The sequence below is a fragment of the Ascaphus truei genome, chromosome 5 (genome assembly GCF_040206685.1).
Source record: "Ascaphus truei isolate aAscTru1 chromosome 5, aAscTru1.hap1, whole genome shotgun sequence".
NCBI lineage: Eukaryota > Metazoa > Chordata > Amphibia > Anura > Ascaphidae > Ascaphus > Ascaphus truei.
The window spans coordinates 23,990,782-24,016,424 of NC_134487.1; the positions used below are offsets into that span (position 1 = coordinate 23,990,782).

Genomic DNA, 25,643 nt, shown 5'->3' on the forward strand with positions numbered 1-25,643 from the left:
ATATACAGGGAGTAAGGGAACGCCAGCAGGGTACACCGTGTCTTACTGTATATACAGGGAGTAAGGGAACGCCAGCAGGGTACACCGTGTCTTACTGTATATACAGGGAGTAAGGGAACGCCAGCAGGGTACACCGTGTCTTACTGTATATACAGGGAGTAAGGGAACGCCAGCAGGGTACACCGTGTCTTACTGTATATACAGGGAGTAAGGGAACGCCAGCAGGGTACACCGTGTCTTACTGTATATACAGGGAGTAAGGGTACACCGTGTCTTACTGTATATACAGGGAGTAAGGGAACGCCAGCAGGGTACACCGTGTCTTACAGTTCAGTACATGACACGCCTCTGTCATCAGTTGATCTCAAAAACATGATGTGAAATGGGTGATATCTTGTCCTAATCGGCAATTAAAATTGAACTTTTCCCCAAAATTGCTTTCATTTTGCTCCTGAGAGAGTTCTTTCTATATTACCTTTTTTTTTTTTGTATAACCCATTTAGATTTTTTTTAAATGTATTTAGTAAAATGCTCATTGCTTAATTAACCACTTTGGCACTGAATGGGATTGTGCAGGATTTGTCAGTCACTGCCTGCAATAAATGGGGTTTATAAATATGTAGCATTGCAAAGCATTCACAACAAATAGCATGTAATGTTCAGAACATTTGCCCAACTCCCTGAAAATAAGAGCATGCTGTCCATAGATCAGCCCGCAATACATGGCTGCTATTCTGATTTTTGAAGCTTGATGTTGTCCCAGTGCAGGGGTGTCCAACTCCAGTCCTCAAGGGCCACCAACAGGTCAGGTTTTCAGGATATCCCAGCTTCAGCACAGATGGCTCAATCGGAGGCTCAGTCAAAGACTGAGCCACCAACCTGTGCTGAAGCAAGGATATCCTGAAAACCGGACCTGTTGGTTGCACTTGAGGATTGGCGTTGGCCGCCCTGGCCCCAGTATATATACTCTTACCACATGTGCCATGGTGATTTGTGATGCAGTAATAAACTCCTCTGCCTAAAGCAGTGGTTTTTCTTGGTGTTCTGGGGTCAGTTATAAGTCCTCACAGGCGCGGAATTGGAATAAGCAGCAGCTTATTATCTCTAGTGATAATCGTGTTTTCTGATAGATACACCATATAACTTAGTCAGTGTCAATGTATTTCTTCCAGCTCTGAATTTGTTAAACATATGGGTGGGATTACACAATGTGACTTAAGCCAAACTGAAAGGAATAAGTCTCCGATAATTTATAATTATCTAAGCAGGGGAACGCTTGGTTCCTTAAAAAGAAACGTCGGAACTAAAACGTAGCCTGTTTTGCCAGGATTGTCCCGCGTTCCGTTGTACAACCAGTGAAGTCACCGTGCAGCCCAGTCCTTGCTTAAGTTACCGATTGCCAAAGGATTTTGTGGATCTTTCTACTGGAGAAGATGCCCACAAATTTATCGACTTCCTTAAACTGGTGAGTAATAATAATTACTATATATTTTCAGAACCTTTCTTGTTGAGTACAGTTCAACCAGTTCATAATTAGACCGGGCTCTCTGACTGGCGTCGGGGCCAAATGCAACCCGCAAAGGGTCTTGATGCGATGCTTGGACTCGCTGCTCCTGCTAGTTTCATACAAGTGCCCTAGGTAGCTAAGTGCAGTGTTTCACACTTAAACTCATGTCTACATTATTGTAGGGAAAATATATATGGTAGATGCATGGAAAATGTTGAACTGTAGTCTTTAATTGTATCTGAAAACCCATTACAATATACTTGTGGCCCATCTACTTCTACATGTTATTCTGATCTGTCCCCTTTGGAGAAATAGTTGAAGAGCCCTGTAATGGAATAATACATGGAGTATTTATTTACATTTTTTATATAGCGCCCTTATCCAGGCACAGAGATAAAGTGACTTGCCCAAGGTCACAAGGAGCTGACACCGGGGTTTGAACCAGACTCCCCAAACTCATTGTTCTGTGTCTTTACTCACTGAGCCACTCCTTCGCACTTTTGATCAGGGATGGCCAACTCCAGTCCTCAAGACCCCCCCAACAGTTCAAGTTTTCAGGATATCCCTGCTTCAGCACAGGTGGCTCAATCTCGAAGACTGCACCACCTGTGCGGAAGCAGGGATATCTTGAAAATCTGACCTGTTGGTAGCTCTTGGGGGCTTGTGTTGGCTGCCCCTGCTGCAGATCTTCCCCTGGAGAGAGAGTACATTCTGATTTTTAGGGATGGAGCGAGGTCTCAGATCTGTGAGTGATACTTTAGGGCAGGGGTGGGGAACGTCCGGCCCGCGGGCCGTGTAAGGCCCGCAAAATCATTTGGTCTGGCCCCCGGGAAGCAAGCCTGCAAGAATGGTTTAAAATTATATATTAATTATATATATATAAGTATATATATATATATATATATATATATATATATATTTTTAAACCTCCCCCTTTCCTGATTGGCTGCCCCTGTTGTCACTCTGCCAAGATTTTTTTTTTGGCCCGCCTCTTCCTACAGCACTGCTCCCCTCCCTTCTCTCCTCCAGTAATGCCGGCTCCTTAGGCTCCGCCCCTCTGTCCCTCCCTTTAGGCTCCACCCCTCTGTCCCTCCCTTTAGGCTCCGCGGGCCTGCCAGTCTCTCAGCTGCACTGGCTACCTATGCAGCTCCAGCAGCCCATCCACGGGCCCCAGGTAACCCACATGCCCCCTTAGACCCCCTCCCAGACACCTTACCCACCCCAAGGGGGGAGAGGCCTTATTTTTGTGTGTGTTTGCAGAGGTGGGCTTATTGTGTGTGTGTTTGTGTGTGTGTGTGTGTCAATGTCACTGTGTGTGTGTGTCTGGCACTGTCACTGTGTGTCTGGCACTGTCACTGTGTGTCTGGCACTGGCACTGTCACTGTGTGTGTCTGGCACTGTGTGTGTGACTGTCTCTGTGTATCTCACTGTCACTGTCTCTGTGTGTGTGTGTGTCACTGTCTCTGTGTGTGTCTCTGTGTGTCTCACTGTCTGTGTGTGTGTGTCACTGTGTGAGTGTGTGTCACTGTCTGTGTCACGGTCACTGTGTTTGTGTGTCACTGTCTGTGTGTGGCAGCAGCCGCCTGAGGTGATTAAGGACCTGAATATCACCAGGGCGGCGCGGGTAAGCAGCGCTCCGGGGGGTAGAGGGTATAAGAGGAGTGGGGGATGGGGGGGAGGAGGTATAAGAGGCTTGGGGGGAGGGGGTATAAGAGGCTTGGGGGATAGAAAAACGAGTCTGTGGTGGGAGAGACACCTCACTACCGCCTCTCCTCCTCCTCCCCACACCGGGCAGCAGTTGTGGAGGGTACCTGCTCCGATCCCCCCCCCTGCTCCGCCCCCACGCCGTGCACTTACTCGGCCCTCCTCCCCACACCGGGTAGCAGTTGCGGAGGAGGGCACCTGCTCCGATCCCCCCCTGCTCACCCTGCTCAGATTCCCCCCCCCCCTTGCGCACTTACACGGCCCTCCTCCCCACACCGGGTAGCAGTTGCGGAGGGCACCTGCTCCGATCCCCCCCTGATCAGATTTCCCTCCCCCTGTGTGTGTCTGAGAGAGAGAGAGAGAGAGAGAGAGAGAGTGTGTGTGTGTGCGTGTGTCAGAGAGAGTGTGTGTCAGAGAGAGTGTGTGTGTCAGTGTGTCTGAGAGAGAGTGTGTCTGAGAGAGAGAGAGTGTGTCTGAGAGAGAGAGTGTGTGTCTGAGAGAGAGAGTGTGTGTCTGAGAGAGAGAGTGTGTGTCTGAGAGAGAGAGTGTGTGTCTGAGAGAGAGTGTGTGTCTGAGAGAGAGTGTGTGTCTGAGAGAGAGTGTGTGTCTGAGAGAGAGTGTGTGTCTGAGAGAGAGTGTGTGTCTGAGAGAGAGTGTGTGTCTGAGAGAGAGTGTGTGTCAGAGAGTGTGTGTCTGAGAGAGAGTGTGTGTCAGAGAGTGTGTGTCTGAGAGAGAGAGTGTGTGTGTGTCTGAGAGAGAGAGAGTGTGTGTGTGTGGCTGAGAGAGAGTGTGTGTGTGTGTCTGAGAGAGAGAGAGTGTGTGTGTCTGAGAGAGAGAGAGTGTGTGTGTGTCTGAGAGAGAGAGTGTGTGTGTGTCTGAGAGAGAGAGTGTGTGTCTGAGAGAGAGAGAGAGAGTGTGTGTCTGAGAGAGAGAGAGTGTGTGTGTGTCTGAGAGAGAGTGTGTGTGTCTGAGAGAGAGTGTGTGTGTCTGAGAGAGAGTGTGTGTGTCTGATAGAGTGTGTGTGTGTCTGAGAGAGTGTGTGTGTGTCAGAGAGAGTGTGTGTGTCTGAGAGAGTGTGTGTGTGTCTGAGAGAGTGTGTGTGTGTCTGCGAGAGAGTGTGTGTGTCTGCGAGAGAGTGTGTGTGTCTGCGAGAGTGTGTGTGTCTGCGAGAGTGTGTGTGTCTGAGAGAGAGTGTGTGTGTCTGCGAGAGAGTGTGTGTGTCTGCGAGAGAGTGTGTGTGTCTGCGAGAGAGTGTGTGTGTCTGCGAGAGAGTGTGTGTCTGCGAGAGAGTGTGTGTCTGCGAGAGAGAGTGTGTCTGCGAGAGAGAGTGTGTGTCTGCGACAGAGAGTGTGTGTCTGCGACAGAGAGTGTGCGTGTGTCTGAGAGAGAGTGTGCGTGTGTCTGAGAGAGAGTGTGCGTGTGTCTGAGAGAGAGTGTGCGTGTGTCTGAGAGAGTGTGTGCGTGTGTCTGAGAGAGAGTGTGCGTGTGTCTGAGAGAGAGTGTGCGTGTGTCTGAGAGAGTGTGCGTGTGTCTGAGAGAGAGTGTGCGTGTGTCGGAGAGAGAGTGTGCGTGTGTCGGAGAGTGGGTCTGACAGTCTGAGAGTGGGTCTGACAGTCTGAGAGTGGGTCTGAGAGTGGGTCTGAGAGTCTGAGCAAGAGAGTGGGTCTGAGAGTCTGAGAGAGAGTGGGTCTGAGAGTCTGAGAGAGAGTGGGTCTGAGAGTCTGATTTCCCTACCCCCTGCCCGATTTCTGTGTGTGTGTGTGTGTGTGCGTGTGCGTGTGCGTGTGTGCGTGCGCATTTGCGTGTGCACAAAAACCAACCCACAGTCAGTCATACTGTAGTCACCCACCACCCAAGAGTCAGTCAGTCACCCAAAGAGAACCAGCTCCAGCCATCACATTAGTGGTGAGTTCATTAAATGTTTGACCAAATATAGCAGGCTAATTTTTAAGTTGATAATTTTGGATGGCCCTCGAATGATTTTATAAATATCAAAATGGCCCTTGGCAGAAAAAAAGTTCCCCACCCCTGCTTTAGGGAGTAATAGGTTGGTTTCTATTCCTTTAGCCCCTGCGTTGCCTTTGCTAAAGTCATCTTTGTTTAACGTCAGTATGGGGTTGTTGATTTGCAACACGGATAAATAGTCTCTGAACTATCAATAAAAGATGGGAAATGGAGAATGAGTGTCTCGGCCTTATCATGGAAAGGTGACCTCCACTGCTTTCTCAGAAGCAATTACTTTTGTCTTCCCTACGGACCTCAGCATTAAAGTACAAACAATGAGGTGGCCCCGCCCAAGTATCGGCAAATAACCTCAGTCGCCTGGTCCTGTACTGTGCGTCCTGCCTGATGCACATCCTGGAACTTCACATTCAGTACCGACCCGTACCAATGCAGCTCACCATTAAGGGAAAAGTTCCACCTCTGCCATTGCATAAAAGAACATACTAAATTGTTCAGTGAATATAATGAACGGGAAACAAAAAGTGACACAATATATGTGTCTGCAATATAGCTGCAGTATGTTGGAATGGGACAAATATTTGAGTGCACATTTCCATGACGTTTACTGCCATTCTATACTAGTCTTAAAGCCGGGAGAAATAGTGTCATTTTATGTCGTTATGGGAAATGTAAAAAGAAAAAATGACCATTGTAAATTTTGTAAAAAAGCTAAATCCCTTCTAGCTCAGCTTCAGCCGGGTCCTTTTGTGATTTACTTTTGCTTTGTTTCATCGTTTTAAGTTTGAGCATCCAATGAGATGCAGCTGTAAAATGTTGTTTATTGTATGTTGGAAGCAAAGAATACATTAAACAGATCAAACATTTTTATTATTATGTTCCATGGTTTAGTATGGAAACAGCCTGTGTGTGTCTGAAGACCTATCAGAAAGTTGCCTTTTCAAGCATACTGTACTTTGTATTCCCATTCGGGGCGTCGCACGGAGGGAGAACAAGGCAACTTGCTGCGTCCAGCACGATGCACCAAGTAATGCAAACTGCAATCACGTACATTAAATTACACGGATGTTTCCTTGTCTTTTCTTCTCACGGCAGAAACGGAATCAGCAAGAAGAGGATTCGGATGAGTAGACGAACCAGGGATTGTGTGTTTCTTTCCTTCTGCTGGGACTGCTGAGACCCCTCCTCCTTCCTGATTCCTTGCATGTCACTAAGTCAGGGGTGCTGTGTTACTGTCCTCAAGACCACCCAACCGGTCAGGTTTTAAGGATATCCCTGCTTGAGCACAGGTGGCTCTATCAATGGCTCAGTCGAAGACTGAGCCATTGATAGAGTCACCTGTGCTCAAGCAGGGATATCCTTAAAACCTCACCTGTTGGGTGGTCTTGAGGGCTGGAGTTGAGCACCACTACACTTAGCCATGCGAGTTACTTGTGCTGGCGGCAGTGTCCCGAATGCATTTTGGTTGTCCAACTGCCCCAGCACACCGCAAACCACACATCTACCCCATGCAGCCACAAAAAGGACTTTAAACAAAAAAAGTGATGGTGACAACAAAATTAACTAAGGCTCAATATATTGTCCCCTAGTATGCTGTAATCAAAACAACATGTGATTGGAAATGCTTATGTAACCCCTCCTAAATGTTCATGTTTTGTATACATTAAGTGAGTGGGAGTGAGCTAGGCCGTGATGGTATTCAGACCAGTACAAAATCATTCATTGTATTTGGAATCGTCAACCTGTGGGGCTCTTCAATAAACCCAATTGATTTTATATAGGTGCAATAAATAATTAGTGATGGTTCTAAATAGTAACTGTATCTGTAAGAATATATATCGTCAGCTTCAGATTTTTTTTTTTTTGCCATGTTTTAGCTACAAATAAATCGTATCTATATAGTGACATATGTATATAAACACACAACATATTTATAAAATAATTAGTTACACCAGGGTGATTTAATTGTGCAGAATTAGTGAAAATAATTTCCAATGTTGTGCCTGGATAAAGGCGAAGCATCGCAACACATTTCTTCAATAAATTGTAAATATGATTTTTCACATTTATTCCAGCCTAGAGTTAGTTGCCAATTCTTTATATTGGTCCCCATGCAACTTTTCCCTCGATCAGTCTTGAATTTGTGTAAAAAAATTTTTTTAACTGATAATTCTTAATAGAAATGCTACAACTACACATTTAATTGCCTGGGCTGCCAAACGTTTCACTTGAGAATAACTCTGCCTGTTTTTGGATATTCACTGAAACGTTTTTATTAGCCTACGCAGTCCGTGTGGCAGAATGGTGAGTTTCCCAGGAAAAGTGTGGTCGCAGTAAACATCTTGTGACGTAAAGGAAAAAAGAAACGAGCACATGAATCCTTTTTTTTTTTATGTTGGTCGTATTTATTAACCCATTCATTGTACCTAAGGGCAGTCAAACATTTTTTTCAAATTAAGAGAGAAAAGGGGAAATAAAAACATATGTTTTTTATAAAGAGCCGTTACTCCTTGTACAACTGCGCTCTCTTCACATAAACCGTTTAGAGCTGAGGTGGCTAACTCCAGTCCTCAAGGGCCACCAACAGGTCAGGTTTTCAGGCTATCCCTGCTTCAGCACAGGTGGCTCACTGAGCCACCTGTGCTGAAGCAGGGATAGCCTGAAAACCTGTGCTTTCTCGGCTCAGCCCAGTGGTATAAACCCAAGAAACTGTGAGTTAAGCAGCATCACACAGGCCAACATTTGTTTTTCTCAGTATGTGCTACAAAAAACAAACTATTAACAACTTGGGGAACTCGATACAAAATAAAGAACATTAAAGCTGTAATATGACATTTTGCTCCATTGTTACGAACCACAGCATGTACTGTATGACCCTTCAGACATACGAATGCAGCCTTCATGACCTTATTACCCTCCAATTGCCTGGCTGTGGATGTAGAGCTGTTGTTGATGAACTCCTGGGCACTTTAGATCCTTCGGGTTCATTGGGAGGTTACCAGAGATAATTTGTGATTTATTATTTCAGAGGGTTATTGCAATCTTATTATACACTGGTATAATTGTATATAGTATAGAAAGACAGCATAGCTTTAAAAAAAACTGCCCTGCCACAGCAATAGTATTTTTATGGGCATAGCATAAGAAAGCTAGGTTTCTGCATCGTCACAATATATTTTTAAGGGGATCCATCCTTTTTTTAAGGGTTCAAAAATAATCACTTTGCAAAAGTGTTAATATCTGATTTTGTAGAATTGTCAAAGTACAAACACTAAGTATTGTTAAAGTAGCATATTTAAGAAAAAAATGTATATATTTTTTTCTTAAATATGCTACTTTAACAATACTTAGTGTTATTATCAGTGTGCCAATGGGCCCACATCCTGGCCATGTGGAGAGATTTAACCCTGACACTGCCTGCACTTACTAGAACTTAAACATAATATACATATATATATATTTATATTGGCCAGGATGTGGCACATTGATAATATTGTTGCCATAACCAGGTGCAGGCTGGATGGCAGTTGGGAACGTCATGCCTGGGGAGGTGGGGGGAGTGTTAAGGGGTCACACTTGGTATGGTGTGACACTGAGACCACCTCTAAACACTTGTCCAGTTTGGTGCAGGGTCACTAACCCCTCCCCAGGTATATAAGAGGCTCCTAACCCAAATGTATTAAGACGATTCAAGGATGTAGCCTGGTCCCCAGTGAGTGAGGCGTTTTCTGCATAACCCCGTCAGTGGTGAGGGGGTGGTGACTAGCCTCAGGCCTAGTCAGGGAATGACCGAGATGCAAGATGCGAGGGAAGATGTAATATGATGGCCGTGTGAGAAGTACCTCTCTTGCAAGAAATGGGATCGGGTACCTGGCCCCGCGAAATAAATGGGGAACGGTTCCATGTCTCCATATCGTTATTGGGAAAGGGAATTCTTGCAGAGAATACTACCTACCGCCCCGGCGGTTACCCTGCAGGATGGAGGCGCTGCACTGAAGAATCACCCTCCAGTCCCGCTGCTATTCCCTCTACCACTGCGGAGACTCAGGCTCTTGGCCTACAACAGGTGAGCTACACAGCACCATAGCACGCGTAACCGGCAGATCTCCCGTGAGAGGGGGAAAAAGGTGTTACATATATTTTGACCTTATGTGAAACAAGGAGTGCCCGTCGCTGAACTGCAGCGTCCCAAACTACAGGGACCTCCCTAGTTCCTAATTTTTTTTTACATTTTGACATTTCCTTCCAAGAATTCTTGTCTACGAGAAACAATATGGCCACTGGAGTCTGCCTCTCACTGGCAGCCAATCATCATTGTGAGATGACATTGCAGCTTATGATTGGGTGACCCCGCAGCCATCTTTGTTTTATCTTGCAAGTACTGGCAAACATTAAATTAAAGGTATCTCAGCAATAGGGGGTAGCCAGAGCTTTGAGTGCTGCTGGTCAGCTCCAGAGCAGAGTTTGTCAACGGGTTCCTAGGAAGTTTCGGGTTTTGCAGACATCCCGAAGGGGTTCAGTGCAACTTTCAGGTCATTTTTAAAATTGACTAAACACACCGAGAACACGTCGCTCACCAAACAAAACAGCCACAAAATACACATAAACGTAAGCTACCTGGTGCTTAGGAGAGAGAAGGCAACGTGAAACACACAAGTAATCACAAGGATTACATAAAGCTCCCAATAGTAGCACTCATGATAGATAACACTATAGGTACGACACTGCCTATTCCTCTCACCACCATACACTTTTGGGGACTATGCATTTTTATGGTGTTTCGTCGGGTTTTTAATTGTTTAATAAAACTTTATTATTTTTGTTGAGTTTGACCTTTTGCGGCTGACCCCACTGTAGGATTAGGCTATTTTTGGCTTCCATTGTAATAACACCTTTACCTATAGTGTTATCTATCACGAGTGCTACTATTGGGAGCTTTATGTAATCCTTGTGATTACTTGTGTGTTTCATTTTTTCAATTGTACAAAATACAGAAGAATTTACAATGCATCTGATCTCAGACGCGCTATTACAGAGGGTTGGGGTTCCTTACAATGCATCTGATCTCACAATATTACAGGGTTCCTTAACCAAAAAATGTTGGGAAGCACTGGTTCATATACCATAAGGTAAACACTTTTATAAATACTTGATTTTGGTGGGTACTACTGTTTTTTAATAATATATATTGATATCTTGGAGCTTAGCTGCTTATATTATCTCAAATGAAATGGGTTAGCATTTGCTAAACCAATACCATGTATTTTGAGATCCGTGTCATCACAGTTTTGTTATGGATTTGCTGCAATTATGTATGCACTAAAATAAAAGTGTAAGTAGATTTATTTTACTTGTTTTCGTTCACTTAATTTAATTGAATGATATCCTCAAACTTCCTGCAGCCTTTTTCTTGTACATACCCCTTATGAGGCCTAGGGAGACAGGCACCAGGTGCCTCATAGTGGCCAATAAGAGGCCAGGATTCTCGGCAAGAGCAAAGAGATACATTTCGCGGGCTTGCGAGGAACGTCAGTGGGAGCTGGGTGAGTTAGGGTGTGTGTGCAGGGAGCAGTAGCCCCTAGCACTAGGCCTAGTTACCCCCCAGAGGCCCCAGATAAGTTACCATTCCCCAGTTTGTGGTTGCTTCAGGGACAGGCCCTACGTAAGGAGATCTGCCCCTTTAGCTATTTGGTTAAGTTAGGACACCCTCAGTGTCGCGCAGCCTGATTGCTGGGTCTGGGCTCAGACCTCTCAGTTACATAGAGACTATCTTCGTGGAGGCCACGCCAAGCAGTGACTGCGGCCTGCCGGCTACAGGCGGAGCCCCGTCAAGGTACAGACGGTGCGGAGCTGCGGTGATATTATCCACGCTGGAATTCACCCCACGCGTAGGAGGACATCACGTCGGATCAGGCGGATCCATACCAGTTGTATAGCGGTACCCGCGGGCTGGAGCCCCGGGCAGGTATCTATAAAGAGTGCACCAACACGTCAAGGGATAGCGCTATCTCCAACACACGTGGGTGGGGTTTGGACATAAGGTACTTTGGGGAATACTTATGTTGATGGGTGCACCCAGTGCACTTCTATGTGTATGGCTATATGCATTATTCTGTGTGGTACAGGTACCGAAGTTATTATCAGTTACAATAGTAAACAGTTGTTAGCATACACTGTGTGCGTGTTTTATTATTGTGGTTCCTGTAAGAGGACCATCCCACTCAGGTGGGAACCCTTACAGGTGGAGGCGCTGTGTTCAACGAATGATCAGGTAACCCCAGGCTCCCAGTGGCGGAGGTTCAGACCTTCTGTGAGCCTATCAGGTAACGCACCACACCTGGTAACACGAGTGTAGATTTCCCCACATGGTCCCTATCTGCGATTGGGGGGGGGGGGAAAGGTGTTACATTTGTTACATTCAAAATAAACATATTATTGCTTGCTCTTTTGCACTTTTCGTTGCTTTATTAGACTGTTTACCGAAGGACAGAGCAGCGCTGGAATAACTACTGAATGGTTTTTGCAGGCAGTGCATTGCTGCGTTCCAATTTCTTGAAGTGGCAACTTATTTTAATAGCAAAAAGAACGCTGTCTTGTAATGACCTGTACAATCTCCAATAGCAGCAGTGTTTGCCTCAACCACAAAGCTGCAGTTCTGTCCTAATGGACTTTCTAGGTCATTTGTTTTCTTGGAAGAGAGGCCAATTATTACTCTCCCCGCAGTAAAATCGATGCAAAACAAAACAGGATTTTGCACAGAAAAATGCTCATACACTGATTTTTTTTTTTTTTTTTACTAGCAAAGATGCCAGGTACTGTGTAATAATAATAATTGTTTGTTCTTGTATAGCGCTGCTAGGTTTACATAACGCTTTACAGAGACATTTTGCAGGCACAGGTCCCTGCCCCGTAGAATTATCAATCTATGATTTTGGTGCCTGAGGCACAGGGAGATAAAGTGACATGCCCAAGGTCACAAGAAGCCAAAACCAGGAATTGAACCAGGCTCCCCTGCTTCAAACTCAATAATGTAGTCTTCAATGGTCTCCCTCAGACATGCATCTCTCCCATCCTCGATTTCCTGCATCAAGGGCTCTGGCACATAAGGGTACTGCAACCCATGAGACTTTTTGTACTTTGTGACTATCGCCCTCTCAGCCCTACTGGTTCTAATCAATTTCTTGTTGCCTGCCCTGCCTGGCAGTACCCATGATAATGGCTCGTCTGGTTCAACGGGGTCCCTAAATATGGCTGTCCCCTTGGGATCCACTACTCCTGAGTGTATATCATGCCATCTCAACCTGAGCTCCTCCAACCGTTCCTCTTCCGTGAACTCCCCTACTCCACCAGGAATCTACAATCCCTTCTCTCCTCAAGATGAACCTGGTGCGGTCCAACCAGACCTCATACCCCTCGAACTTCGGTGCCCACCACCGGGTCTCTCTCTCCCTAACGCTCTCTGGTACCCCCACCGTACCCTCACTATCTTCTGGCTCTCCCCCAGACGATATCCCTGACGTGCCTGTCGACCTAGAATTTGACCCCAACCGTTTAGGCCTACTTGTGACACTAATCAAACTGGTACATTCACTAGGACATGATGATACCTTCCGCATACACCTTCCCCATCCCGACCCATCATCGGAGGTAAAACAGTCACCCCAGTCCAAGTTATCCCCAGTCCGTTCTTCAGAAGTGGCCCGTGATTCCCCAGACAACCCTTGGCTAGACTTGGACCCAGATGAGGAAGTGACAGGGACAGGTGTCTTAACTAGGGCCGGGAGTTGGGCATAGGGAAACACTGTCGGCAGACGCGGGGCTACGACCCGCAACTTTTCGCTACCTTGACCGGTACCATCAGACTGGCATTGCGGTTCACCCGTCTCCCAATTCCCAGGCTTCCGCAGGGCCTGCCAGCTCTTCCCGGACCCAGGCGACCCGGTAAAGCACGGCGGTCGCACAGAGGCGGCCATCTTCCATCCCGCTCCGCTGTGTCCGCTGGATGTGACGTCATCAATCTCGCGGGACTCACCGTCGCCATCTTGGGTTGGGCTCCCCACCGGAACCTCTTTCTCCACAACGACATCCGCCTGTGGCGCTGTGTGCTCACATTCCTAACACAAACACAGCACTGACTGGCAGCATACACGCTCCCTGTTTCCTAGTGTGCCTAGCAAAAGCCTGTCCTGTTGATAGGTATCTCAGCAGCGCCTCCATTAATGTAACGGTTTTTCTGGATCCACCCAATCTCACATTGGCCCCTGTGGTCTACCTGGTCCCCATTACATGTATGTATGTTGTGGTGCACCTGCTGGATTACAGGACTCCTGAGTCTCCCGCTTGTATGGTATTGGGATATCAGCCTGACAGGCATCTGAGGTAGTGTGCTTAGAGTCCTACTCACATCTGATGCAGCGCCTCCACCTCATCAGGATCTCTGCGGCCGCAGGGGGATGTATCTGATGAGGAACTCCTTCTTGGTGCCTTCCTCTGCTGAGTAACTCCACACTCACACATGAGGGTTTCGGTGAATAAGGGCATCTTTATTATCACCAAAGGCAGACTGCCCCTCACAGCGGTCTTCCCTAGGCGCTCATTCCACTGCTGTACATCCTTTCAGAAGGTCCTTCCCTCCCAATGGAGTTGGGTCACCTCTCCCCAGGAGATCCCCACCTGTGTCAGGTCCCTGAACACAGTGTAGATGACTCTGACAGCCTAACTGCTGCAGACCTCCTGAACTGTATAGAACTACTGAACCATTCTGCAACTCCTGCTTCAACAGCCTCTAACTTTAGACAGTTCTGTGTCTTATATAGACTCAGAAAACAGCCACACCCCTTGTGTCACTAACAGTGGACACAGAGCATGTTGCCACTCCCCTTGTGTACATATGACACCTCACCAGGGTGTGAGGGCAAACCTCCATGATTGATGCTGGCAATCCTGCATACTTACCAGGTTTTACTGCCAGCATGAGAAAGAACTGTATGCCATTTTTATACATGGCTACACATATATTAAAATAACATTTAAAAAAACAAGGATGGAGTAGTAAACAATATACCCACACCATAAGGTGCTCAAGGTCAATCCTAAGGGGTACAAACCAAATACATTTTTGCCGTGCTATAACCCAAAAACCCCAAAACAAAAAAAATGGACGAAATAAACTAGAACACAAGAAGATATATAGGGTTCCCCTTGTCCTAACAAACAGGGATTAAGCCTGTAGGGTTAATAAACAAACACACACAAGTATCAGATTGAGATACTGTATAGGCTCAAATATAAGAAATCAAATGTATTGAGTACACAACTTAACCCCCAACTATAAAATCCATATGGTAATTAAAAAAAAGACACATGGTACTGGCCATTTCCCAAGTTAATACATGTGTAACCTCTAGATAATATCCGACAACATACATGAATCAAAATACAATGATGACTACTGTAAATCCTTAGTCAAAGGTCAGAAAGATCAAAACACATGATCTAATTGTAGTGTAACCACCTGCAATGTTACATCAATATTACTCCAATGTATCCACCGATCAAACACTGTTCCGTTGTGCACTGATAATGCTAAATTATTGCTTGTGTGTGAAACATATTTGGATCATCATTCATAGTGCTGTCCTCCATATAATATTGTTATGCCAGATAAAAACAGTGTAAAAGGAGCGGAGCGGGGCCACTAGACATAGGCACACTTATTGCTGCCATTCCACTTGTGTTCAGCCTCCCCACTTACTCACTTTACCCCCCACCCAACAATACACACCAACACCATACACACTCCCCAACAATACCCACACAATACATACCCACACAATACACCCCCCCGCAATACCCAAACAATATACACCCCCAACACCCACACAATACATACCCCCAACAATACCCATACAATACACACTCCCTAACAATACACACTATATAGATTTTTTTATTAAAATAAAATGGTAAATACATGAAACCACCTCTATATACGCTTACACTGCGGATATCTATATACACTGCCGCCCCCTCTGTGTACGTACACACACACACAAACAGCAGCTCAACACACAACACAGCAGATCTACACACTCAAACTGCTGACACACACCACACAACACAGCACCTCTACACACACACAACACAGCAGCTCAACATACACAACACAGCAGCTCAACACACACAACACAGCATCTCTACACCTCTACACACACACACACACACACACACACACACACACACAACACAGCAGCTCTACACATTAGTGCTGTACCGAGTACCCGGAATTACCCGGTACCCAGCACATTTCCAGCGACCCGGACCCGGCAATTGAGAAGTGGGCTCGGCGCCGGGTAATGTCAGGGCAGCTGGAAATAATCTTATTACTTACCTTTTCGAAGACAAGCAGCAGTCCTGTGGCGGTGGCAGCATCGGAGGTGTCTTCTGCCGGCGGGGGAGCTGCAGGAATCACTTCCACAGCACTGGAGCAGGTAAACAGTGTCTGTGTGAGCCGCAGGGGAACCACAAGACTGGAGCAGGAGATGGAGCGTTCCTATTGGACAGACGGCTGTCCCCACCCCCCAACAATACCCACACAATACATACCCCACCAACAATACCCACACAATACATAGCCCCTGTAAGAGATGTGTGCAGAGGTACGCAATGGAGACTGGTTTTAAGGTGAAATTAAATAAGGCTTTATTGCGCCTGTTGCTTTAAACACAGCAAACATGTGAAAATCCACACACAAAATCTGGTCCACGTTGGAGTATATTTACACTTGTAGTCCAGCGATTCACCAGCCCAAAAAAAAAATATATATATATATATATATATATATATATATATATATATATATATATATATATATATATATATATATTGACAGACATAGATAATCAGTCTTATAAGAAAAGTCTTATCTGTCTCGTAGTTGTAGGGGGAAGGCTTCTTTCTTTCCTGGGTTGCTGCCTTTTCCTCAGGTTATCTCAGCATTCAGATGTAGAAGTCTTGTGAGCTCCAGACATCTGTGATCCCTTTATCAGTCTCATCTGTGAGACTCAGGAACCTCTGCTCTGTCTGTTTCCTTGGTCAGCCCAGTTGTGGACTAAGGAATCTCTCTTCCTGTCTCAAATGCAGGCTTTTCTAACCAACCTCTAATCAGCCAGGTGGTGCTGACCAATTGACTACCAGCAGTTAACCACCACACAGCTGGATTATAGGCACCTTTTTGAACAGGGACAAATCCCCTGTTACATACCTCCCCTGTTTGTGGGAAGCTCGGGCTTGCCACGGCCAAAGCCCATCCTTCCACTCTCATTCGAGATATCTCAATGACTTGAATGAGAGTGGATGGAGGAGGAGAACCCTCAGTCCCGATGGGATTGGAGCCCTTCCTCCAGTTTAGTAGTGTCTCCTCTAGAAGGTGCTTGAGATCCGCAGTCCTCAGTCGCTCAAGGAGAACCTTTTCCAAGTCCAGTCTTTCTACTGGTCATGAGCTTTCCCCTGTATCGGGCGCTCCTCTTTTTGTAGACAGACTGTATGGCGACAGTTGCAGAGCGTTTATGCAAATCGCTTTCTTTCGCCATCTTTCCCATGTACTCCACTTTAGCACCAAATATCCACTTCATGGTATCACAAGAGCGCCCAAGAACAGCCCCCTGAGCCCTCAGTTCTTGAAGCTGTCTTCCTGCACTTTTCCCATTCAATGTAGTTGCCAGTTCAGCTTCTTTGGGATTGAGTTGTGATTCCAGCTCTATTTCCAGAGAATGTCCTATCTTTTCTGCTTCCTCAGCTAAGGATTCTCCTGGCTTTGATTCTGCACTCCTACCTCTAACCCTGTTGGGCGGCTGCAGGTTTGACTAGTGCTTTCTTAGGTGGCTCAAACTTCATAATCTTGTTTTGAAGGTGAGTGGTGTCCCCAACTCTCACTGTACCCTTGTCCTCACGGGTATTAGTTACTGTGGGATACCGATGCTTGGGCAGAGCCAATACCTTTTTCCGTATTGGAGGCATCTGTAAGTTACTGGTCTACAGAGTCTCACTCTGTTTCTTGAGTGTATCCTGCCATTCTCCTTTCAGGGTCTTTATTTCTTCCCTGTGCTTTCTCTGAGCTTGCTTCCACCTATCATTCATTATTTTGTGGAGCACTGTGAACTTCTTCTTCGCTTGGGCCCCGGATACTCGTCTTAGTTTCTGGACCTTTTTATGCTCCCTCTTGTACCGAGTCACCTGGCCTCTAAGCTTAGCCTCTAGCGATGCTTTGGTGATGGTCAGGGTAGCCTTCAGTTTATCATGCTGCTTTGCGAGGACACACTGGGTAACCAGGCGTTCCTGCAGCACTTGTATGTCATTAGCAGCCTGCATATTTTCTTCCTGCAGAGTTCGCTGCTTCTCCTCTGCATTCTGGAGGTGCGTATGCAGACCTTGCAGTTGGTTCTGCAGTCGGTGCTCTGCTTCAATCTTCTCATCTTCCAACAGTTTCTTTATTTTTTCAAGCTCGTGCAGCTTTTCATTCTTTCCATTGACGTGGTCAGTCAACTCAGAATTTCTTTTTTTAATCTTAAATTTTCTCTTTTTTCAGTCTCTGTACTATTCAGGGCCTCCTTGTGTCCGCCTTCCATTTTAGCACCTCTGCTTGGAGACTGAGGGCCTCATGCAGAGAGCATCGTTATTTCAAAATTCGCCATTTTTTGTACAATTTCGCGCAGAAACCGGCATAAAATGGCGAGTTACGAAAAACGCGCCATTTTGTTTTTTTTATTGCTAAAACTCGCCTCGCGGCTGGCGAGAACCTCCATCTCGCCATTTTTAAAACTCTCCGAATGCAGAGAGGTACGAACGGCATGTAGCGGCTGTTCGCGCCAGGGAAATGGCGCGATTTTCTCATTTTAGCCGCGCCAGGAAATATTGGCAATAAGATGGCGCTCGCCGCCTATAGCAAAGGGGAAAAAAAAGCCGCGATTCTTTTTTTTTACATTTCTGAAGCGCGCATCTTTTCCATTCAAACTCGCCACACGCATCCATGTTAAACATAGCAGAATTCGCACTTTTCTGCATATGTAGAATAAAACTCTCCAAAAAAGCTACTTTTTATGAAATTCGCCAATTTGAAAATTCTATGCTCTCTGCATGAGGCCCTGACTGTCTCCTGGCATGAGATTTCCTTCTTTAGGTTGAGTGTCTGAAGCTCCTTCTGAGAGACTTTGAGATCTGTATTAAGATTGACAATAGTTTCTTTAGAATTGTCCAGCTCCTCAGCGAGACTGTGAAGTTCCTTTTTGGAGACTTCCAGTTTTGTGTGGCAGCTGCCGATCTCGTGGTGTGCGGCATCCAGTGCTGTGCGGAGTGTATGAACCTCCTTCTGGGATAAGTTCACCTCTGTCCCGACACTGTTGATGAGGCATTCAGTTGTACGCGAAGAGTGTGAACCTCTTGCTGAAAGACTAATCTCCTTCCGTGCCTCCTCATACTTCTGCTTCAGCTTAGCCATCATTTTATCAGATTGGCTCTGCTTTTCCACCATGGTGGTATTAGTAGTGTTTGCAGCATCTAGCTCAGTCTTGAGATCGTCCAATGCTGTCCTGGCCAAAGAGTACATCGTGAGCACAGTCTTCTGTAGCTTCATGTTATTTTTCCGTAGCTCTGCGTAATCATCTTTCTTCAGTTTCAATTGTTCCCGGAGCAGATCACAGTCACGCCTGGCAATTTTCAGGGCATCTTCAGGGCTGGTCAAGGGATCGTCACTCATTGGTTCCGGCTCCGCTTCCCTGGTATGGTTGGTTGAGGGTTTCTCACTATTAGCACCGGACAGACACTTCTTTGGGGTACACGACTTCTGCCTTGGGCCCTCTGGATATTCGGTCATCTGCGGGACAAATTCTCCATTTTCTGTAGGCTGCAGGGCATCTCTGTCCCCCTTTTCCTCCGCGGGATCTGCAGATGTGTCTTTTTCCTTCCACGGTAAGTGAAGACCCTTTTTTCTTTTTCTGCCTTTTTGTTTTTGACGACTCCGTCCCATCAGGGATACTGGGGTCTCCGTCTTTATTTGAAACTTCAGCAGCTTCACTGTATCCGCCATGTTTTCCTTGCAGTTGCGTTAGGTGGCGAAAATATTCAGCGATCTGCTGTTCCCGCTCTTCCTCCTGCCGGTCACATTCGTCATCATAGAGAGCGGTCTTTTCAGTTCGTACCAAGTTCAGGCACCCCCACCATTCTTGGGGTGTTCTGTGGGTGTGATTCAGTTCGGGTTCCCCATAAGAGAGTTCTTCCCCCTTATCGGACTGGAAGGGCCACTCTTCCGTGGGGTAGGGTTCATTACAGGAACACAAGGGCAGAAGTGTCGCTCCGCGCTGGGGATATCACTGTAAATAGTCCCTCTTGCAGCCGTCAGTCTGGGGGACTCCACACACCCCCTGAAAAGGTGAGCTCCTGCAAAGGAGCTCACAAGCAAGAAAAAACAAGTGACAGGCAGGCGCACTAAGGGACAATGAAACCTTTAATGTTTAAAATACAATAGGACAAAGGACAACCAAAGCCTATAAATAACGCTAAAAATAAAAAAAAACATGGGTGAATAAGTGTTAAAATAACTGGCTATATACCAGCACGGGCGGAGGAGTAGGGCAGGTCAAACCTAGTTCACGTGAGCTCTACAGAAGGGATCCGGAACCGATCTGAGTACGTACCCTGCTGGAAGGAGGGGAGTGAAATACAGGGACCCGCACAGCCTCCGAATGCAAAACTCCACAGGAACAGTCACACGTGACCTCTACGCTTTCGCACGTAGTGCTTCGTCACCCATGTTTTTTTTATTTTTAGCGTTATTTATAGGCTTTGGTTGTCCTTTGTCCTATTGTATTTTAAACATTAAAGGTTTCATTGTCCCTTAGTGCGCCTACCTGTCACTTGTTTTTTCTTTTTCCTTCATTACAGGAACGCTGCATCTTGTCCTCCATTTTGGGGCTATCAGGTGTATTTTTCTTCCTGACCTCAGGAGGCGCTATTGCAACTGTTATCACTGTATTTGCTAGAACCCCAAATTGTGGTAGTCCTACAGGTGGGCCTATTTTGCTTGAGGTCGCAGCTCTCACAGGCATCTCTGTAGACTTTTTCTTTACTTTGGTATGTTTTATAACATCAGCAGTATTGGGCACGCATTCTTTCTCATTAGTGATACTGGATGTGCGGTTGCTAAGTTAAACTTCTGTACCTTCCTTGGGTCCACAGCGTATTGCTTTACACCATTTACTTACTATGTGCAATCCCTCCGCTTCAGCAAAAGAATTTGGTTTTCTGCTTGAGTTCAGTAATTTTCAGTCTCATCTTTGGGTATTATGGCATTCACTTTTCACACTTTTCACCCTCCCCCCCCCCCCACTTTCTTTCACTCCCGGCAGGGCGCATTAGCACTCAGAAATTGGCTTTGGGTTACCCTTTACACAGTTCAGCAATCCCTTTTTACCCAACAGGCAATTTTACACTCAGCACTTGCTTGCTGAAAATTTCCCTGCTTCAGCAAAAAAAAAATCTTTTTTTAAAAAAAAGAAAATAATAAACAAAGCCTAGCTCCTTTCATTAGAGTAATAACTCACTTCTTGAACCCTGACTACGACTGGAAGGCAAAGCCCCTATTTTAACAACCATATTACACTTTTGTGATAGGCAAGTAAGGTTTACCTGCTTCAGCAGTCTCTCTCTCTCCTCTTGGGATTGGGGAAAAGAGTCCATCTGTGGTTTTGTGGCTTTCTTCAGTGTAGATTTCCTGCCTGGATGTGTATCCCTTTAATTCTTGTCTCTGCTGCGGGTGAATCTGTGTTTTTGTTGCTCAGGCTATTTGTAAGACTGTATGTAGGAAAAAAGCACAAAAATTTTCGCAGGCAGTCTCCGGGGCCCCTTTTAACTTCAAGGGCCACCTCTCACCCCAACTTCTGACACCATATGTAAGAGATGTGTGCAGAGGTACGCAATGGAGACTGTTTTTAAGGTGAAATTAAATAAGGCTTTATTGCACCTGTTTAAACACAGCAAACGTGAAAATCCACAAACAAAATCTGCTCCACGTTGGAGTATATTTACACTTGTAGTCCAGCGATTCACCAGCCCAAATCATAGAGACATTTATATATATATATATATATATATATATATATATATATATATATAGACAGACATAGATAATCAGTGTTATAAAAAAAGTCTCATCTGTCTCGTAGTTGTAGGGGGAAGGCTTCTCTCTTTCCTGGGTTGCTGCCTTTTCCTCAGGTTATCTCAGCATTCAGGTGTAGAAGTCTTGTGAGCTCCAGACATCTGTGATCCCTCTATCAGTCTCATCTGTGAGACTGAGGAACCTCTGCTCCGTCTGTTTCCTTGGTCAGCCCAGTTGTGGACTAAGGAATCTCTCTTCCTGTCTCAAAGGCAGGCTTTTCTAACCAACCTCTAATCAGCCAGGTGGTGCTGGCCAATTGACTACTAGCAGTTAACCACCACACTGCTGGATTAGAGGCACCTTTTTGAACAGGGACAAATCCGCGGTTACAGCCCCACACAATATATACACCCCCAACAATACCCACACAATGCATAGCCCCACACAATACATACCCCCCCAACAATGCCCACACAATACATACCCACCCCCCAACAATACCCACACAATACATACCCACCCCCCAACAATACCTACACAATACATACCCACCCCCCAATAATACCCACACAATACATACCCACCCCCCAACAATACCCACACAATACATACCCACCCCCCAACAATACCCACACAATACATACCCCCCCAACAATACCCACACAATACATACCCCCCCCAACAATACCCACACAATACATACCCCCAACAATAGCGACACAATACATACCCCCCAACAATATCCACACAATACATACCCACCCCTCAATGATACCCACACAATAATACCCCCCCAACAATACCCACACAATACATACCTCCAACAATACCCACACAATACATACCCCCCCAACAATACCCACCCCCCAACAATACCCACACAATACATGGCCCCCCAACAATACCCACACTATACATACCCCCCCAACAATACCCCCACTACATACCCACCCCCAACAATACCCACACAATACATACACTCCAACAATGCCCACACAATACATACACTCCAACAATACCCACACAATACATACCCCCCAACAATACCCACACAATACATACCCCTCAACAATACCCACACAATACATACCCCCCAACAATACCCACACAATACATACTCACCCCCCAACAATACCCACACAATACATACCCAACCCCCCAACAATACCCACGCAATATATACCCCCCAACAATACCCACTCAATACATACCCCCCAACAATAGCCACACAATACATACCCCCAAACAATACCGAGGGATTAAATAGGTTTAGCCAGAATAATAGGCACTTTAACATCAGAACTGTATTTTTGATCCAATTATATATTTAAAGCAGCAGTTCAAGCAATATCCTACATGTGTTTTTTTAACTATGTACTATGAAGAAAAAAAAGAATGTTTTAAAGGCATTTTTAATGTTTCCAATGTAGGAAGTGTAGCCCCCTGTAAACAGCACAGGCTATACATATCTTCCTCCTACTGTGGTAAGTCCTGTTAGGGGCAGGCACCAGTGGTAATCATGGGTTTTCCCCCCTTCAAGCCCTGCCCTGAGTGATAGATGCAGGCCCCTGACTCTGCTGCGGGCGTGAGCCAGAGGGGAGGTCCTGTTGACATCATGAGGGGTGGGGCTAAGCCTATTTAGCAGCCCATTCCTGTAAGTGACAGTTGGTCTATTCTGGAGTCTACGAGGGAGTGGACTCTGGAGTCTGTCCTGGGAGTGAGAGGAATATACCTTGTTCCGTCCTGGGAGCAAGCAAGAGAGAGAACTCTGGCCTATGAGATTTGGAGAACGAGACGAGTTCAGGTGGACCAAGGCCCCTCACCCCGATGATGGGGTGATGGGGAGAATCCAACCCCCACCCAGAGGATACCCTCTGAGGTGGGCAGTGGGGTATTGAGGCCCCAGCACAGTCCATCCTGTCGGAGTGCACATTTGGAGGGAAGGAGAGGAGTAAAGACCTGTACAGAGTGGAGGGTCGTGTGAATTGGGGACATTGCTGTTGTTGTTGTAGCTGCTTGTCGCTACAACGGCCGGGAGCTGCTCGGACCAATAAAGAGAGACAATACCTTTTTTACTAAAGACTGTGTGTGATTCTGGAGCATCCACCCTGGGACCAGGGGTCACTCTTCTATACGGGTCCTACCCCATACTCTGGGAAGGTATAGAGGATGGAGGCGCTGCACCACCACTGAGAGCATGGAGGCTACTACCCCAGAAGCCTGATCCTGTTATCCCCCACACCACCACGGGAGACTCAGGCCCTCCTGTTCCACGCAGGTACGCACCACCCAGTACATGTAATCCGCCCTCACACACCCTAGATATGTCAGATGAGTCTAGGGGGGGGGGGATAAGGGTTACAGAAGCATTTCCAAAGTGACAGCCCCCTTCCCCTTCTGATAGGCTCTGGCTCTTGAGACCCGCCCTCTCTCTAGAAGTGAACCAATTGAATCTAGTAAATGCCCAGTCAATCATATTCTAGGAGCTACATTGCCCAAAATGCTGTGCAAGAACAGAATTAAATAACCCTGAGCAAGCGATCAATTACAGTTGATTACAGGAGAACGGATCGATCTGCAGCTTAGCGAATCACTTGCTAGTGTGCAGATTGTATTGATGCACATATTCAATGGGAAAAATATATATTATTTTTTAAAATGGCAGCTTGGACTGCAGCTTAAATACTTACCTGTATATTTTAAAAATATTGCACTTGGTATTAAAGTACATATCTATTACCTACTTATAAATGTTCCTTTTTGTGACTATGTCCTATGGAGACATAATTTGCATAGTGAAGGATTAACAGTACTTGCATCTGATAAATACACACTTATCTTCTACAAGATCTGATGCTATTTGGAAATAGGCATCCTTTGTTTTCTAACACCTAACACTCGGTCACGCTAAGGGTTAACCTCCAATGATCATAGAGCATTAGATATAAAAGGCACGACAGGTTAGGTACACGCCCCCTTCCTGTATTACCACAAGCCTTGAGAAGGCATGCAAATGCACGCGAAACAGCCGTCGGCGTATTGATTTGAAATTATTCTCAGTCAGTTCCAATAGATGTTTGGACTCAGGTCTCATTAAGAGATGCAGAATTATATATGTAGCCCTGTTTCCTACTGAACACAGAGCGCTACCATATGCTGTATAACCTGTAGGCTCGCAGGGCCTGAGCCTCCGCCACGGCGAGCCTGGGGCGCGCGTAATAATATGTATAACCTTATACGTGGTGCAGTGCCTCCACCTGCGATGGCTCCCACCAGAGGGGGAGTGGTTCCTCGCAGGAGTCTTATATATCACTCCACACACACACAGCATATAAAACAACCGAATGACTTTACTGTATTGCATAGGCAGTATGTATATACCAACAGGTGTCCCTCTCTAGAGGAGACACTATCAACTGCGTCTCGCAGGACGCTTCCCCCTTCACCGGGTGATCCCACCCCGTGTCCAGTAACCTCCCACAGAATGTCCCCCACCCTCAAGTGAGATAATGAATATGTATGGGTGACTGCGCAGCCACTATGTCCTGTGTGAATAAAGTATGACTCGTTGGTGCACTTCGTGATGGTTACCTGCCGGGCACTCCAGTACCTGGTTCTGCCAAGGATCTTCACAAAGGATCAGATGCGACTGGAACCAGCGATAGTTACCCGGGCCGATCCCACCCAGATGACTGCAGCAACTGTGTAGAGGTCTGAGCCCAGACCTCCGCCAAAAGTGTACTGTCTCTTACTTTGTCTCTAAACTGACACAATAAGGGAAGCTGGAACCTGTCTAGGGCCAGTTCCCTGGCATCACATGGTCTCGCGGTAGCTGCTGGGACTCGTAGTCCCCTACGCTCCACCCTATAGGAACTATTCCTCCTTCGTGGGCTTTGGCAGCTACGCCCACGCATGCGCGACCTCTGCTCCCTAGTCAGCACCGCAACCTCTGCGCCTGCGCTAGTGCCAACATGGCGGCGCCCTACAGTAGCTGAACCTCCGATATCCCGGAGAGTTCCCTGCCCTGCTGCAACCTTTCCATTCCCACAACAATACGAGAGAGAGAGACCCCGCTACATCTATATATTTAAGGGTAGACAGTACTCCTCTGGCTAACTATCTGTGATCAATCTGCATGATCTGAGGGCAGTATTTGTGCTTTAATTCTCCTCCCCTCCCTCTCAATGCGATAGCTGCATACACTGTAGCAAGCATCAGCTGGCAGTTCAAACAGCTTGAGACAATATTCTGTTCCAACATGGTAGCTACAAACTTTGTAGCCAGTAAACACTCTGCTGATATAAGTCTATACTTTACAAC

At 46.2% G+C, this 25,643-nt stretch overlaps 1 protein-coding gene across 1 annotated transcript in view; it reads left to right on the forward strand.

The window, feature by feature from the left end:
* Window positions 1-6,485, forward strand: part of CDC123 (cell division cycle 123) — a 100,831-nt gene extending 94,346 nt beyond the window's left edge. The window contains exons 12-13 of the mRNA XM_075599489.1: window positions 1,328-1,465; window positions 6,269-6,485. Coding sequence (XP_075455604.1) covers window positions 1,328-1,465; window positions 6,269-6,304 — 174 coding nt within the window. The 3' untranslated portion in view covers window positions 6,305-6,485. The remainder of the gene's footprint in view (window positions 1-1,327; window positions 1,466-6,268) is intronic.
* The last annotated feature ends 19,158 nt before the right edge of the window (window positions 6,486-25,643 follow it).